This window comes from Octodon degus, unplaced genomic scaffold, assembly GCF_000260255.1.
Source record: "Octodon degus isolate 3935 unplaced genomic scaffold, OctDeg1.0 scaffold00005, whole genome shotgun sequence".
Lineage (NCBI taxonomy): Eukaryota > Metazoa > Chordata > Mammalia > Rodentia > Octodontidae > Octodon > Octodon degus.
The window spans coordinates 20339456-20354011 of NW_004524581.1; the positions used below are offsets into that span (position 1 = coordinate 20339456).

Sequence of the window (14556 nt, forward strand, 5' to 3'; positions counted from 1 at the left end):
AAGTTCTCTCTCTCTCTCTCTCTCTCTCTCTCTCTCTCTCTCTCTCTCTGTATTTGGCTATAGATTTTTCAAAATTAGTGGATAGAGGCAATCAGTATGCAAAAGAAAGTTTTATTTGTTTATTTTTGTATTTCAGGGAAGTGTCTACAGGGTGTTCAGGGTCTCGCTACTAGATCAGACTCGTAGTGATCCTCCTGTTTACAGCCTCCCGAGAGCTGAGATTACAGGTATGCACCACCATGTCCAGTCTCATTTGCCATCTCAGCATGCCCCACGGGCAGGGTGGACAAGGCAGGCCCAGGGATAAAACTCCCAGCCCCTGAACTGGCTTGCAGGCGCTTTAATCCACTGAGCTATTTGGCCAACCCCAAAAGAAAGTTTAGTAAATAACAGTGTAGCAAGCTGTCATTCTCACAAGTGAACAAAAGCAAAATTAACACAATGAGGTAAAGCAAGATTTACGGTTTTTAGTGTGAACACTGTCAAGGGGTCTACACATCTAACTCTTACAGGAAATGGCTTAGCGCATGGCACTGTGACCGTGAACGCTATCAGATACTGCACAGGGCCTCTGGTTGCAGCTGAGGTGGAGCCGGCTTACTAAAGAGCCCTTCTCTCCCACTGCTTGTATCTGGACAGAACACAGAAAGTGATGGCTGAGACTTCCCCAAAGCAAACAGGAGCAGGCAATTTGACAGCTCTGGAGAAAACTTGCATAATGGCTCACCCTAGGGGTGAATCATTCCACCTTTTCTCCTTCTTCTTCCCTCCTCTCCCTCCTCCTTTTCCTTCCTACTGGCTGATACATTGTATCAACTTGAGACATTTAGAAGTTTAATTCAGTGACTCAGCAGAGAGCCAGAATGCTTAGTTTGTAAACATCTTCATCCTGTGCAAGAGGAGGGCATGGACACTGTGTGAGTTCTACACCGCCAGCCCCAGGGTAGCTTGATTATAACATAAGAGGAGGGGAGAGAGGCTGGCTAGAAGCCACAGCTGCTGCCCTTCCCTTAGCTCTTTGTTGTTTTCTGCTGCCATGACCTGCTGCCCTCCGCCTTGGAGCCAGCTGAGCATGGACTGAAACCTCCACTAACTATGAGCTAAATAAATCTTTCCTTCCTTCATTTTAGGTGTTGGGTATTTGTCCCAGCAGTGAGTAAAAAGTAACTGAGACACCCCTCCTGCTCTTCCTTCCATCATCTTCTTCTCTTTCCTTCCCTTCTTTTTTCCTCCCTCCCTCCTTCCTTCCCTCTCTTTCCCCTTCCTTCTTTTCTTCCTTCCTTCTCCTCTTGCTCCTCCACCACTGGCTTTGATCTCAGGATGACGTGCTCAGTCAAAACCGCTCAGTAGATGGACAGCAACACGGACAAACTCCCCTATCACCAGCCAGAAGTTAGGAGAAAGGGTTCCACATATTAGAACATAGAACACATGTGGGAGCGGCCTTTATTACACTGCCAGCTTATTGCCCACCACTCCTATCTGCGAGGGTGGCAGCTCAGGCCTGCCTGCTGGCAACTGGGGCAGCACAGGACCCAAAGCCAAGGGAGACTCCATCTCTCTGGCCCGTGTGACCAGGGTGGGTGAAGCTTTTGATGTCTGCACAGGAAAGAGAGATAATTCTTATCTTCTCCCTTTTTACTCATCTGCTTAGCCCCAGACGCAGGCTCAGTGACACAGAAGTGCGCATCCGCAGAGCAAAAAGTGACAAGGCACACAGTTATGTACCTGCTCGCTGATCAGGGGCAGGGGACCGAAGAAGGGGCCTTTGGGTGTAGGTAAAAGGGAAGCCTGGGAGCCAGAATGTGTGGAAAAAGCTCAGGAAGGAAGGAGCACGCTGACTGTCAGCCTCTTCCTCTCCAGGAAGCCACGTGTGTCTAGGCCACGGTAGCCATGCTAGGAAGAGCAGAATTAAGCCACCAATGCTTTGACTCCTGATGACTCCAGAAAGTATGGTCTGGGCCCCAGACTAAGCCCCATGTGGCTGGAAGGTGACCCGACCTGGGAACCCTCAACCAGAAAGGGACAGAGCTTGTGCTGCAACAGAATGGGGTCCGTGGCCTGTGGAGAGACGAGCTTCTACCTTCTGCACCAGCCTGGAGCAGGACCCAAGTCTTACTTATACCCAAGATTCAGTTCATTCAGCTTATAACCCAAAATTGCCTCCCACACAAAGAACCAGGGAATGCCGAGCATCTCCTTAGGGAAAGACAAGCAATTGTCACAACTCCTGAGGTCCTGGACCTGGGGTGCTTACTCTCCACATGCCTCCTCTCTCCCAGAGCCGCAAGCACTCATACACAAGCCTTCTGAAAGGTGACTGGATGACAGGGTGCTGCGGCTCTTAGGAGGTGGGGTTTGGCTGGAAGAAGCGGGTCCCTAGGGTACAGCTGCCAAGGTTTATCTCCTCTGGGGATTCCTTTTCTTTCTGCTTCCTGGGTGCAATGATATGAGTGGCTTCTCCTCCACCCAGGCCCTTCCTCCAAGCCATCCTTTCTTGAAGCCGGCCAACTGTGGATGAAACACACGAGCCAAAATCAACCATGCCTTTGAACTGCAGGTGTTGAGTCTTTTCTTTTCTTTTACCTTTTCTCAGGTGTTGAGTATTTTGTCCCAGGAATGAGGAAAGAGACTAAGATAAAGACAAGGATTGTTGAAGTAAGAACTTCAACAGGATAAACTTAAGCATCCAGAAAAATCGTAATGACAAAGGAAAATGCCCATCTCATTGCCTAGGTGAAGAACAGAATATAAAATGATATAGAGGGCTGGCCTGATAACTCAGTGGACTAAAGCACCTGCTTAGGCAGAGCACAGCGGCTGGGGTTTGATCCCCAGTGTGCTGTGCTGGCCCCGCCCATGGGGTGTGCTGAGATGGCGATTGAGACTAGGCGTGGTGGTGCACGCGTGTCATACCAGCACTGGGGAAGCTGAAAACAAGAGAATTACTACGAGTCAGATCTACACAGTGAGGCCCTGAAGGCCCTGTAGACCCTGTCTTAAATACAGAAAAAAAAAAAAGTTAAAACAACATAGACTGCCTTACCAATTGTGTCCATAATTGTTAGATGAAATACTTCTATATACAGGGAAATTATGAAAGAAAACCAAGCTGACTGGCCTGTCTGTCTCTGGACAGGCCTAGCAGAGGTGACTGCCACCTTCTCATTTTTGATTCTGCCCCGTTTCCCAAATTGTGCACATCCAACATATTTTATGAGTCAAGAACACCAAATAATTTTCATTCTTTAACCTCAAAGTGAAAAACAAGGAGTGAAACAGTAATGACTCCTTTGCCCGACTTAGTTTGTTAGATACTTGGCCAGAAATGCTGATTTTATTGAGGTTGTTTTTAACTGTTACTGCTGTAGTGGTTTTGCATCATTGTTTCTAACACAAGAGTGTTGGAAACAATTTGTTACAGTGTTCTGTAATAATTCCATACCTTGGATGGATTCTTCTCTGATTTAGGAATGCCATTCCAGACATCCTCCGGGTTCACCAACTCCTCCATGCCATTCAAAAGGTTCAGAACCTACAATGGAAAATGGAATAAAACTTGGACAGCTCCTGAAACTAACTGATTTATGTATCACAGCAAGCCTTAAAAGAAAACACCTTATAAGGCACAGAGAATGATTGTGTTGTATTAAACTTCAATATTAAACTCCCAACTCAATGCTACTTTAGTTCGGAAAGTATACATTGAGTATCTATGCCTGGAGATCAAAGAGGAATGAAATTTAAGCCAGTATCACTCAAAATTTTGTGGAGCAAAGACCGATGAACAGATAGACACAATACAGTGTAGGATGCACAGATACCTCAGCGACCTGCTTCAATACACTTATATACAATGATAGGATACGAATATAAAGCTCTCTGATGGGTGGGGAGTGTTTGAAGATATAGTGAAGTTTAGGAAATGATATCAGTGACTTCTTCCTGAAAGAGACAATGGCTGGGCCAGGGAGATGGCTCAGTAGGATAAGCGCTTGACTGGCAAACTCAAGGACCTGAGTTCAATCCCCGGTTCCACCAAAAAAAAAAAAAAAAAGCTACAGCAAATCCTTATAAGTGGGAATTAACTATTGGGGGAATTTTGGGATGCAATACAGGCAAATGTAACTGTTATGCTACCAAATGCACAAAGCAGCAAACAGAATGGTTATGCACAGACGTCAAGCAGTAGGGTGTCTATCTAATGCAAAGTATAAAATATAAAGAAGTAAGAGTTAGGATACTCAGCCCTCTGGGACTGGGATCTTTATGCCATGTTAATGAGCCTGCCTTTCATCTTGGCCAGTGGTTCTCCAATTTTAATGGCATATGAATGCACATTCTGGAACCAGGTCCCCAGAAATCCTGAATCAGCAGGCCAGACCAAGACTCGGATATCTACAATTAAAAAACTTACCTGGTTCTGGAACAGGTGCTTTTCAGACTACAGGAAAAACACAAGGAGCTGGAAGTCTCTAAAAAGTTTTACTAAGGAATGATATGGTCAGACTTGCACTTGGCCAGCTTCACACTAGTGGCATGGATGATCCATTGAAGATCATCCAGTATAAGTAAGTCAAGTGGAAGGCTAATCCAGTAACATAGCCACAAAAGGAGAGGCCCCACCGAGGTAGAGACCTTAGGTATAAACTGCTCCAAATGAGGACAAAGTGTGCTAGCAGGTGACTACAGGGTTAGGGTCAGTCAGAACCTAGGGTCACTGCTTGCTAGGGATTCTCCAATATGAATGTTTAATAAGGGTTTTGCACTATATCTAATTACCAGGGAGAACAAACAGGTAGATACCCTCTAATTACATTTTTTAAAAAAATGTATTTAGTACAGGGTCTCATTGCACAGATTAGATTCCTAGTGCTCCTCCTGTTTTCAGCCTTCTAAGTGCTGGGATTATAGGTGTGTGCCACCACGCCCAGTCTCAATCCCTGTCTCAGTGCGCCCCAGGGGGCAGAACCGGCACAGCATGCCTGGGATCAAACCCTGGTCCCAGAGCCTGTCTAGGCAGGTGCTTTAATCCGATGAGCTGTCTGGCCGGCCCGATTGCATTCTGTAGCCTGGCAAAAGTCATTAAAATTCCTTAAGTCTGCAAGTACACTTTGAGATAACACATCTGAATTTCACTTACCTTTGTGCCTTCTTCAGTTATTTCCAAAATCTCACATTTAGACCACGTGTTTCTTAGACTCGACCACACCACGCATTTGGATCCAACAGTAAATCCTTTCAGAGAGTAAGTGCTCTGAAGTTGAGCTGCCAAATGGAGTAGAGAAAGATTCGATGTATGTCTCTCAATCCCTTCGTATGATAAAGTACTTTCCTAGTCTGTAGCTATTATTGATATGTAATCAATATCATTTACTACTATATTGTAGTAATGTGTTCACAGCCTTTCTTGTCCTCTTTAAATCTTTCCAGTGTTCCCTCCCTTTCTGCTCCTTTCCTTTTCTTTACATAGATGCAGCCTACACAATGAAAGTTACTACTAAAGTTTGGAGCTTTTGTTAGCAATGATGCTGTCGATAGTCATGAAGGCCATTCCTACAGCAAGCAGCAGGTTGTGAGCCGGTGGCTACTGGTGTCACAAAACCAGTACTTGCTATGACGCGGCTGTGACAATGAGGAAGAAAGAGTTATTGCAAGGTAATAGTTACAGAAATGACAATGCACCCGTTGTCTGGTATACTACACAGTTCAAGTGCTCTGCATCTTACGCTCCGCATTTAGCTCTTAAGCTGTATGCAGAGAAATGTACACCAAGAAAGGAAATGCCTGCAGGAAGCCAGCGCCGTGTGCAGACAGCAGTCACTTCTCCACACTCAGAGGAGGACTTTCATTCTCATTATGCCCTCATTTCCTCTCTGTTGCGTATAATCATTCAAGTTTAACGCTATAAAGATGGACATTTAAAAAGTATAACATTTAAAAACCTAAAACTTAGCTACTTAGTTAACTTCTAAATCTTTGCAAGCAGCAAAGAACGAATAATTTATCAGAAGGTTGGCATGACAAATGCTCTTCAAGCTGCACTTCTGTTATCTTGTGCTGCTTAATATGGGCTCCCTGAATATTTTTTTTTTTAATGAAAGAGTTTAGAAACAAACTACAAAATAAAAGCATGATGAAGGAAGTCTGAAAAGCTAAAAGGATCCCTGTCGCAAAAGTAATTCACCAACCCATATATGACCTTGTTTTTCTTTTTTAATTAATTGGTACAGGGTCTCACCATGTAGCTCAGACTCATAATGACCCTCCTGTCTCCATGCAGTACTGGGCATTGAACCTGGGTCCTTGTTCTTGCCAGGCAGGCACTTAGATCACTGAGCTATCTCCCTAGTCCCATGACCTCATTGTTAAGGCTTAAGTCCTTACACTTTTAATTACTTCAAATGTGTTTGTCTTTTTTTTTTAGTACCAAAAGTGTTTGCCCTTTGAAGACTTTGATTTTTAAGCATTTTATTTTTGAATACAAGGTTCATATTTCAGTACTTTATCTGGTATTATCTTAATTTACATTAATTTCACAACTAATTTTTCCACGCCCTTCATTGCAAGCAGGTATGGTGGTGCAATTCTGTAATATGCGCTACACAGGAGGTTGAGACAGGAGGATTGAAAGTTTGAAGGCAGCCTGGGCAACTTAGCAAGATCCCATAATTAACTAACCAAATAAGTACATAAGATCCCCCTTTAAAATCTAATATGATTCGCCTCTTTGCAATTAATCTTTCTTCATAAAAAACTTATTTGAGAAATTTGTATAATAATTACTCCATTTCCCTTAAAATTAAAAAAAAAAAAAAGAATTTCTGGAAGACACTAAACTAAACTTAAAAGTACAAGAAAACGAACTCACATACCTAAGCCACTATCTGGTGAAGCATGACTTTGTTTCTTTCCATCTCTGTATTCTTCTTCCAGGAGTGAAGGTACCAAGGATGAAATGGCATCCATGTTTCTATATTCTGGAAGTTGCACTTCAAAAAGACTCATTTCTGTATGCATCGTGGGGTCATGGCTCTCCTTGTGGACAAGCACTGGAACCCTGAGCTGCTCATCCACAGGATCCCCACTACCTGCCTCTCTTGTACCCTCTAGATACTCAGGCTCGTGGGCTTTCTCAGCAACTGGCGCAGATGGGGAACCCACGACATCCTCAGGAGACAGTGAGGCTTTGGGAAGTTCCATTTCTGACTGTGTCTCAGACCCACAGCCGTGGAGAAGCTGGACTGGAAATGGCTCTGGGGTAGCTTGGGGGCCACAGCCTCCTAAGAGTGGTGTGATCAGTGGCTCCAGGCTTAAATCCTCTTTGTCTTCATCCCTGATGGGAGATGGTTGTAACTGAAGGGATTCTAGTTCCAAGAATTCTTTCAAGTCTTCATCAGGGGAACGTGGAACCTCAAAGGAATTCAGTTCTAAGATTTCCATGGTTTCACTGGCACGTGGCAATAATGTGTTAAATTCTGTAATTAGGAATTCATCATCAAATACTGCCCGGTTACCCAAGTAGCACTCTTTTGGGATCCCTAGGATAGAAGCAGATCCCCCTTCACAAGGTTTTTCAAAGGCCTTAAAAACTTTCTCAGCTCCACAGAATCTACTTGGTTTGGTTTCAGTGTTTAAACCCTTTGTAGTCCTTTCAGAAAGCTCATCCGCTTGTGGTTCCACAGACAAGGATTTATCTTGGCCTACTATATTGATTGGTTTCTTAAATCCAACATCAGGATGGGAGCACCTAAGGGCTCCCTTGATCTCTGGCCCATCTTTCTCATGAGGCAGGAAGCTCTTGGCAATGTTAACTTTAGAATATTTCTTCATTTTCTCATTAATACTTTCACCTTTGCTTCTCAATTCAACAATTGCTAAAGGGACATCACAAACATCCCTCTTGATTTCTAATATGGCTATGTCCAACACGTCTTCTGTTACTAGTTCATAAAAATAATCATTTCCCTGTTGAGGACAGACACCTTCTGAAACATTAAATCCAGAAAGACAGCATGGAAAGGCCTGCATGGGAATGGATAAGAACTCAGGGGGAATATTCAAGACTGTTTTGGGGTCCATACAGTCTTCAACATTTCCAAAGTCTATAAGCCTGACAGACAAAAGATGATCTTTACGAATATCAATGATGAGTGCTCTATAGTAATGTCCATCTTCTCTATATTTCACCATACAAGGATCTCCAATGCGAGGACTTCGGACACTGTCCCTCCAATCTCTTGTCTGCTTTGCAGCAGCTTGTACTCCAATTTCTAAATATCGAAGTTTCTCAGTATCAGCAAACTGACACCAGAAGTACTCAGGCCCATCTACCACCACAGCATAAGCTTTCACTGTCTTCATTTGAGGATTATGCCAGTTAAGCAACACTGTAGTGTCAAGACCTGATTTATTAGCAGACTTGGCAGTGTCACCTTTCATTGTTTGGGTAGGAAGACATATTTGAGGTTCTCTTCTATAAGTGTATCTGCTCATCATATCTTCTGCTATGATCCCACGTTCGTCGGCAAGGATAACTTCCCATTTCTCTTGAAATTTAACAAATTCACATCTTATTTGCACCTCATCCGTCCTTTGAGAGAAGTAATGCGTCACTTCCTTGCACTTGGCAATGTCAGGAATCCAAAGTCCCCTTAGAGAACAATGAATGCATAGACATGGTAGTAGCACATTCACAGGATCGAGCCTACCGATGTTGTCCGTGTGGACCACAGAAACATTGCCATAATCAATAAACTGCACAGAGAGAAGGTGGTCGGGCTGTTGCTCCCTGACCACAGCTCGATACCACAAACTGTCTTCTGAGAAGACAGCGCATATTACATCTCCTTTTTGCAAAGGACCTGTGTAACGCTCGGGTCCTGTCTTCACATCATTTAATCTCTCTGAAAGCAGATTGATTTCTGCTTCATCTTCTATCAGCTGGACATAAAAGTCAGAAAGGTCATTGATATGTGAAATATACACATTTGTCTTAAAGCCCGGCATTATCATCTTCTGTGGGAACTCATGGAATTTCCGAGGCAGATCTTTGTTATGGGACTCCACTGTCTTCTCTGGAAGGGTGGCATCCTGTTTTGTGGCTTTTAAAGGTGGGTCATCAAAAACGTCCTCTTTCTTTTCTCCTGTAAGTAGCAACCCTTGATTATTAGTGTTCCCCACAGAACACTGAGGGTGAGCGACACAGGTGGTCTTTGTTGAATTTTGTAAGTGTCCGAGTTTGTCCCATGATGAGCTAATTGGAGGCTTGAATGAGTCTCCCAAAGTCTCTGAAGAGCATAACTGGTTCTCTGCTGATTTACTTAAATACTCCATGGGTGAAAACTTCACATTTTCATTATTTTCTTTGAGAGTTTCACTTGTGGAGCTGAGGGTTCCACTTTCTTTCTCTTTGTCCCTTGTTGTGGTTTTGTAACCAAGTAGCCCACACTTCTCATTAATAATAGCATTGATTTGAACACAGTCATCATACAGCTCTATAATCAGTTTTCCACCTGGATCTTTTGCTACGACCAACGCCTTCACTGACTTATCGAAAATAGTCTCCTGAAACCATGTTGTAATTTCCTCTGGTATTTGATTGGGAATATCAGATAATGAACACTTCACAGCTTGCATGGGCAAAAGCAAAACCTCATACGCATCATGAGGTATTGGAAGCAGATTATTACTGGTCACATAAACATTCCCAAAGTCAACAAAGAAAACTTTAGTTGGCTCTTGTTCAATAACTAGTCCCCGGTACCAGTTGCCATCTGTATACCTGGCAAGGCACAAACTTCCAGGGGTCCAGGGTGATGTTTGTGCATTGGGCAAAACTTTAATTAATTCAGTTATGTGACATGACAAATGTTTTAACATATCCCCATTTTTTGCCAGCTGGCAATAAAATGTCAGAGGGTCATCAACGTGCGTTACGCACACTGATTCCTCACTTCCTATTTTCATGTCATGTGCAGAATAGTAGTAGGAGTGCAGCTGGACAGAAGCCTCCAGTGACTTCTGAAGGTTTACTGGTCTGGCCAGTCTCTTTTCTACCAACGTGTGGCATGCGCTCTGAAAAGGAGTCAGTAAATCCACAACACGAAACTGTTCCTTATGTACCGAGAGCACGGCAAATATCGTGCATTTGAATTCTAGACAGTTCTGCTGCGCATTATGCACAAAATCACTGAAGGCCTGGGTTGCCTTTTCATCCCAAACAAAGGGACTTTCACCAGTTGGTTGAATTAAATTATAAAGACTGCACCTGAAAGCCAAAGGTGTGACCTTGAGAAACCTGTCGTCAGTTGAATAAATGTTCTTCATGGGGATCACATCTGTGTCTCCATAATCTATAAAGTGTACTCTGACATGCTCCTCAGACAGTGCCGCCATCACCAGGGCTCTGGACCACTCGCCACTTGCTGCCCGCTTTGCCAAACAAGCAGGAGAGGCCCCCCGGTAAGGGGCTGCTGAGGCTTTGCAATGGTCCTCTATGTCACTCATTAGGGCTCTAATTTTGTGTACATTCCTGGCCAGCTGACACCAGAAATCACCAGGATTTTCAATATGAGACACTTTGACCTCTGCAATACTTCCAACCTCTAGTTCTATTGGAGAAGACCCGGGCTTCCTTGTCAAGGAGTCCAATGGCATAAGAGAAGAGTGAACAGATGCTGCATTCTCTTTTTCCTGTGCAACTCCTCCAGTTGAACTCTTTTTAACCATGGTTGTGTCAATCAAAGCTTGGGAAACAGATAGAGTTTTATCTGTCTCCACTATCTGTTCTTCTACCTTTGTGGTAGAAGGTATTTTCTCATTCTCAACAATGAAATGGTCTGGATTTTGCCCTGGGGAGTGTCCACAGGCTGCCATGCCTTCTGCGGTTTCAAACTCCTGATATCTGGCATAGCCGGCTTGAGTCATAACCTTCCCAATGTTCTCCTCCCCTGCTCTTGACTCACCCAGAATCTCTATGACATACTGCTGTGCCCGCTTGGCAAGGATGTGGATGACCAACTCTTTGTGCAACACAGTCTTTCTGAAGAAAGAGATGGCCTCCTGGCTCCAGGCTGTTCCCAAAGGCCACACATCAGCAAGGGTGCACCTCAGGGCCAGCGCGGGCAGCCGCCTGAACTGGGTGAGCAGCATCCTTAGGTCCCCCCAGTCCACTTGCTCTGTGTTGCCCCTGTCAGCCAGGAAGACCTCCACACTCTTGTCACCCAGTTTGGTCACAATGGCCCGGTAATAGCCATTGTCTTTCCATTTTACGCAGCAGAGTTCTTGGGGCTTGGGTTTCAGGACACCGCCCTCCAGCTTGCTGGCCAAGGAGTAGAAACTGCACATCTTCCTCAGCAGCTTGCTGAAGGCACCGCTATGCTTCTTCAAGCGGATCCAGAACTCAGAGGGGCTGGTGACAAACTCCACTTGGGCATCGTAGAAAGTGCTGGGCTTCAGCCTGATGGATCTTAGGCCCGGGTGGGCAGAGTCTGGGCCCGCCGCCTGCGTTCCTGGGTCCTGCTCCTCTTCCTCATCCTCCTCATCGTCTTCCTCCTCCTCTTGCCCCTCTTCTTCTCCTGAGCTTTGCAAGAACTGGTCGGCTAAGGAGCACGTCTGCTCCCCGAATACGCGGTTGAGGTTGACGCCGTCATCGCCATACAGGGTGACATAGTACACGTGCTCAAAGACGCAGTAGAACTCGATCTTAGCACTCAGTGCACGGCCCAGCAGTAGAGCCCGCAGTTCTCGGACCTGCGCGCGAGACCAGCCCCGCCCGCCATCCCAGAGCCCAAGCAGGGCGCACGGGTAGGTGACCACAGGCATGCGGAAATGCTCGGGCAGCAGGGGGCGCAGGCGGGCGCGGCTCGCGAGCTCCTGGCGCCCCAGGTCCACCAGCAGCACCTGTGCACAGCGCCGCGCCCGCAGCGTGGCCAACAGCAGCGCACGATACCATCGACCGTCCGGCCCGCAGGCGGCGCAGGGTGCACCTGGCTTATCTGGGCTCTCGTCGGGGCTGTCATCCGCACTGTCGCTGGGGGCCCTCGACCGGACAGCCTCAGGCATTCCCGTGGCGCAACCGTAGGCCTGCGCCATGCTCTCCGACAGCTGTCGGATCTCCCGCACCAGCCCGCGGAGCTGGCAGTGCACGCGCAGCGGGTGACACACGTGCGTAACCACCACAGGCTCCGTGACTCCGCACTGCAGTTGTGGGTAGTAGTAGTTGGGGCCCGGAGGCTCCGGCGCGCGGCGCAGCAGGTGGCGCTCCAGCAGAGGGCGGAAGAGGCCGGCCGGCAGGAAGCGCGCCAGGCGCAGCTCCAGCATGCGCTGCGCCACGGCGGGCAGGTCCAGCAGCACTAGAGGCAGAGGCGAGGACAGCACCTCCACCACCCGCCCACGCAGCTCGCAGCCTCGTAGGGCGCTCAGGAAGCGCACGGCTTCCGGGGCCCAGCGTGGCGGCTCTCCCGCCCCGCGGCTCGCAGGCACCAGGCTGGCCAGCACACAGGTCAGCGCCTCGCTGTCCGCCTTGGCGCACCCAGGCAGCGCCCGCAGTACCGCCGGCACTGCATCGGGGCGCGAGTCCACCGAGCACACCCGCAGCACCAGCCAGCACCCAGGCGCTGGAGCCCAGTTCATGGTGACGGGCGCAGCGGGCAGCGGCAGGGGCCACACTGGACCGAGCAGGGGTCGGGTAAGACCGACTGCTCCGGAGAGAGTGGGCCTCGAGGGGCGCGTAGGAGTCCGAGCGGGGCACAACCTGCCTGGGCTTCACGATGAGGATGGGAACCCAAATCGCTGCTGCCAAGTCCCTCCAGCCGGTGCCTGAGAGGGGCCCCGAATACTTGTGCCTAGAAGGGCTCGCGCTGGGCGTTGGGCAGTGAACGGCCGGGCTGCAGGGCGCATGCGCCCCAGAGGACGCAGGCACTGGTGGCCCCCAGCAAGTGGCTGACCCTTTGTGCTCTGTTTCATCCCCTCAGGGGGATGGTAAGGCGGGCGGGGCCATGGCAAATATTCCCTCCTCCAGGTCCGGGTCCTGGCCACCCACTTAGGAAGGTGTTCCTAGTGTGTTCTGAGCTAGCACCATGTGGCCTGGCCGCAGGAAGTCTTCAGATCTGCAGTGTCCGTGGGCTCAGGGGTTAGGACTTCTCCCTGCCTCTACATGTACGCATGTGCAAAACTGCACACATCCCTGGGAGTTTCTCTTACATGGTGCTTTGTAAGACCCAGGCCTGCCAACGCAAATCCCAGCATCTGTCCAGATCAGAGGCCACTATATGCTTCCAGGTCACCGTATCACCCTCTGGTGTCAGTGTGTGTTGGGTGACCACCCATACCCAATCCTTGTGTTACTGATAGCCTAGGGTGGGGATAGTACATATTAGCTAGAGGAATAAACACTGCTTTCTCTAAATGCTTTTGATTTTTTTTTTTCCTGAGAAACTCATTCTTGAATATGCAATTCCATTTCCTAAACTTTGGCTAGGGGCTGGGGAGATAGCTCAGTAGAATAAGGACTTCCCTGGCAAGTGCAAGGGCCTGAGTTCAATCCCTTGTTCCGCCAAACAAACAAACAAAACTTTTGGCTAACTTGGGAAACTGTAAAGGTTCAGATTTTAAAAATAAACCATGTTTCCACTTTTTAATTTGTGTACTAACTCTAAACCACAACAGGAGAGAACAAAACTTTTGATGACAACCCATTAGGCATTTAAAAACATTTATTTTTAAAAATCAGGGGGAGGGGCCATCGTATTTACTCACACATATTCCTGTTTGTTACCAGCTATGCTCAGCAAACAGACTTCTGGAAGCATCTTCATCTGCACTGCGCAACCCTTCCAAGCCGTTCTCACAGCGGTTGGCAGCAGCCTGCTGGGAGTAGCGTATGGGGAGAGAAACAGAACCATGTGTCCCTCAAAATCCAGAAATCACCAAACACCTGAGCGGGTGCGGGTGCGGGTGCGGGTGCATGTGCATCTGCATGGTACCTGGAAAGGCCAAGCGGCAGTAGCATGTCCATTCATCTTCTACAAGGAAGACTAATGTGAGCACATTATTTACATATTAACTATTAATCAACCACTAACCCAATGTTACATTATTTAAAACTATCAAATTCTAGGTCTTGGAGAATAGATATTAAATTGATGGAGGAGGTATTTCTTAAAAATTATGACATATTTAAATATACATGATCTTTGAAAAAGGAAGTTAAGCATTTCATATGCTAAACCAGTTGACAAAATTAGAGGTATTATCCAACATGGAAATGGCATGAAAGGAGCAACTGGAGCGAGAATGGGGGAGGGGGTCAGCCTGCCTACAGGTGCTGTCGGAAGGAGGAAGGCCAGAAGTGTCTTTCTCCCTGAGACAGTATTATGGTTTGTGTTCAGATGTCCCTCCAAAGCATCATGCAGTTATGGGACTGGCTTCTAGAGTTTATGACTAATTCATGATCTGATGCTGGATCACGGGTGTACTACACTCTTCCTGAAGCCAGCAGCCTGCAAACAATAGAAGGGAGGGAAAGAGGCTTGCTCTCAGCTGCTCCTCCCT

The 14556-nt window shown here is 47.0% G+C and overlaps 1 protein-coding gene across 1 annotated transcript in view; it reads right to left on the reverse strand.

Moving 5' to 3' along the window:
- Tdrd6 (tudor domain containing 6) overlaps positions 1-12636 on the reverse strand; it is a 14342-nt gene extending 1706 nt beyond the window's left edge. The window contains exons 1-3 of the mRNA XM_023719988.1: positions 6876-12636; positions 5144-5268; positions 3446-3535 (exon numbers count right to left, since the gene is read on the reverse strand). Coding sequence (XP_023575756.1) covers positions 3446-3535; positions 5144-5268; positions 6876-12636 — 5976 coding nt within the window. The remainder of the gene's footprint in view (positions 1-3445; positions 3536-5143; positions 5269-6875) is intronic.
- Positions 12637-14556: the final 1920 nt, after the last annotated feature.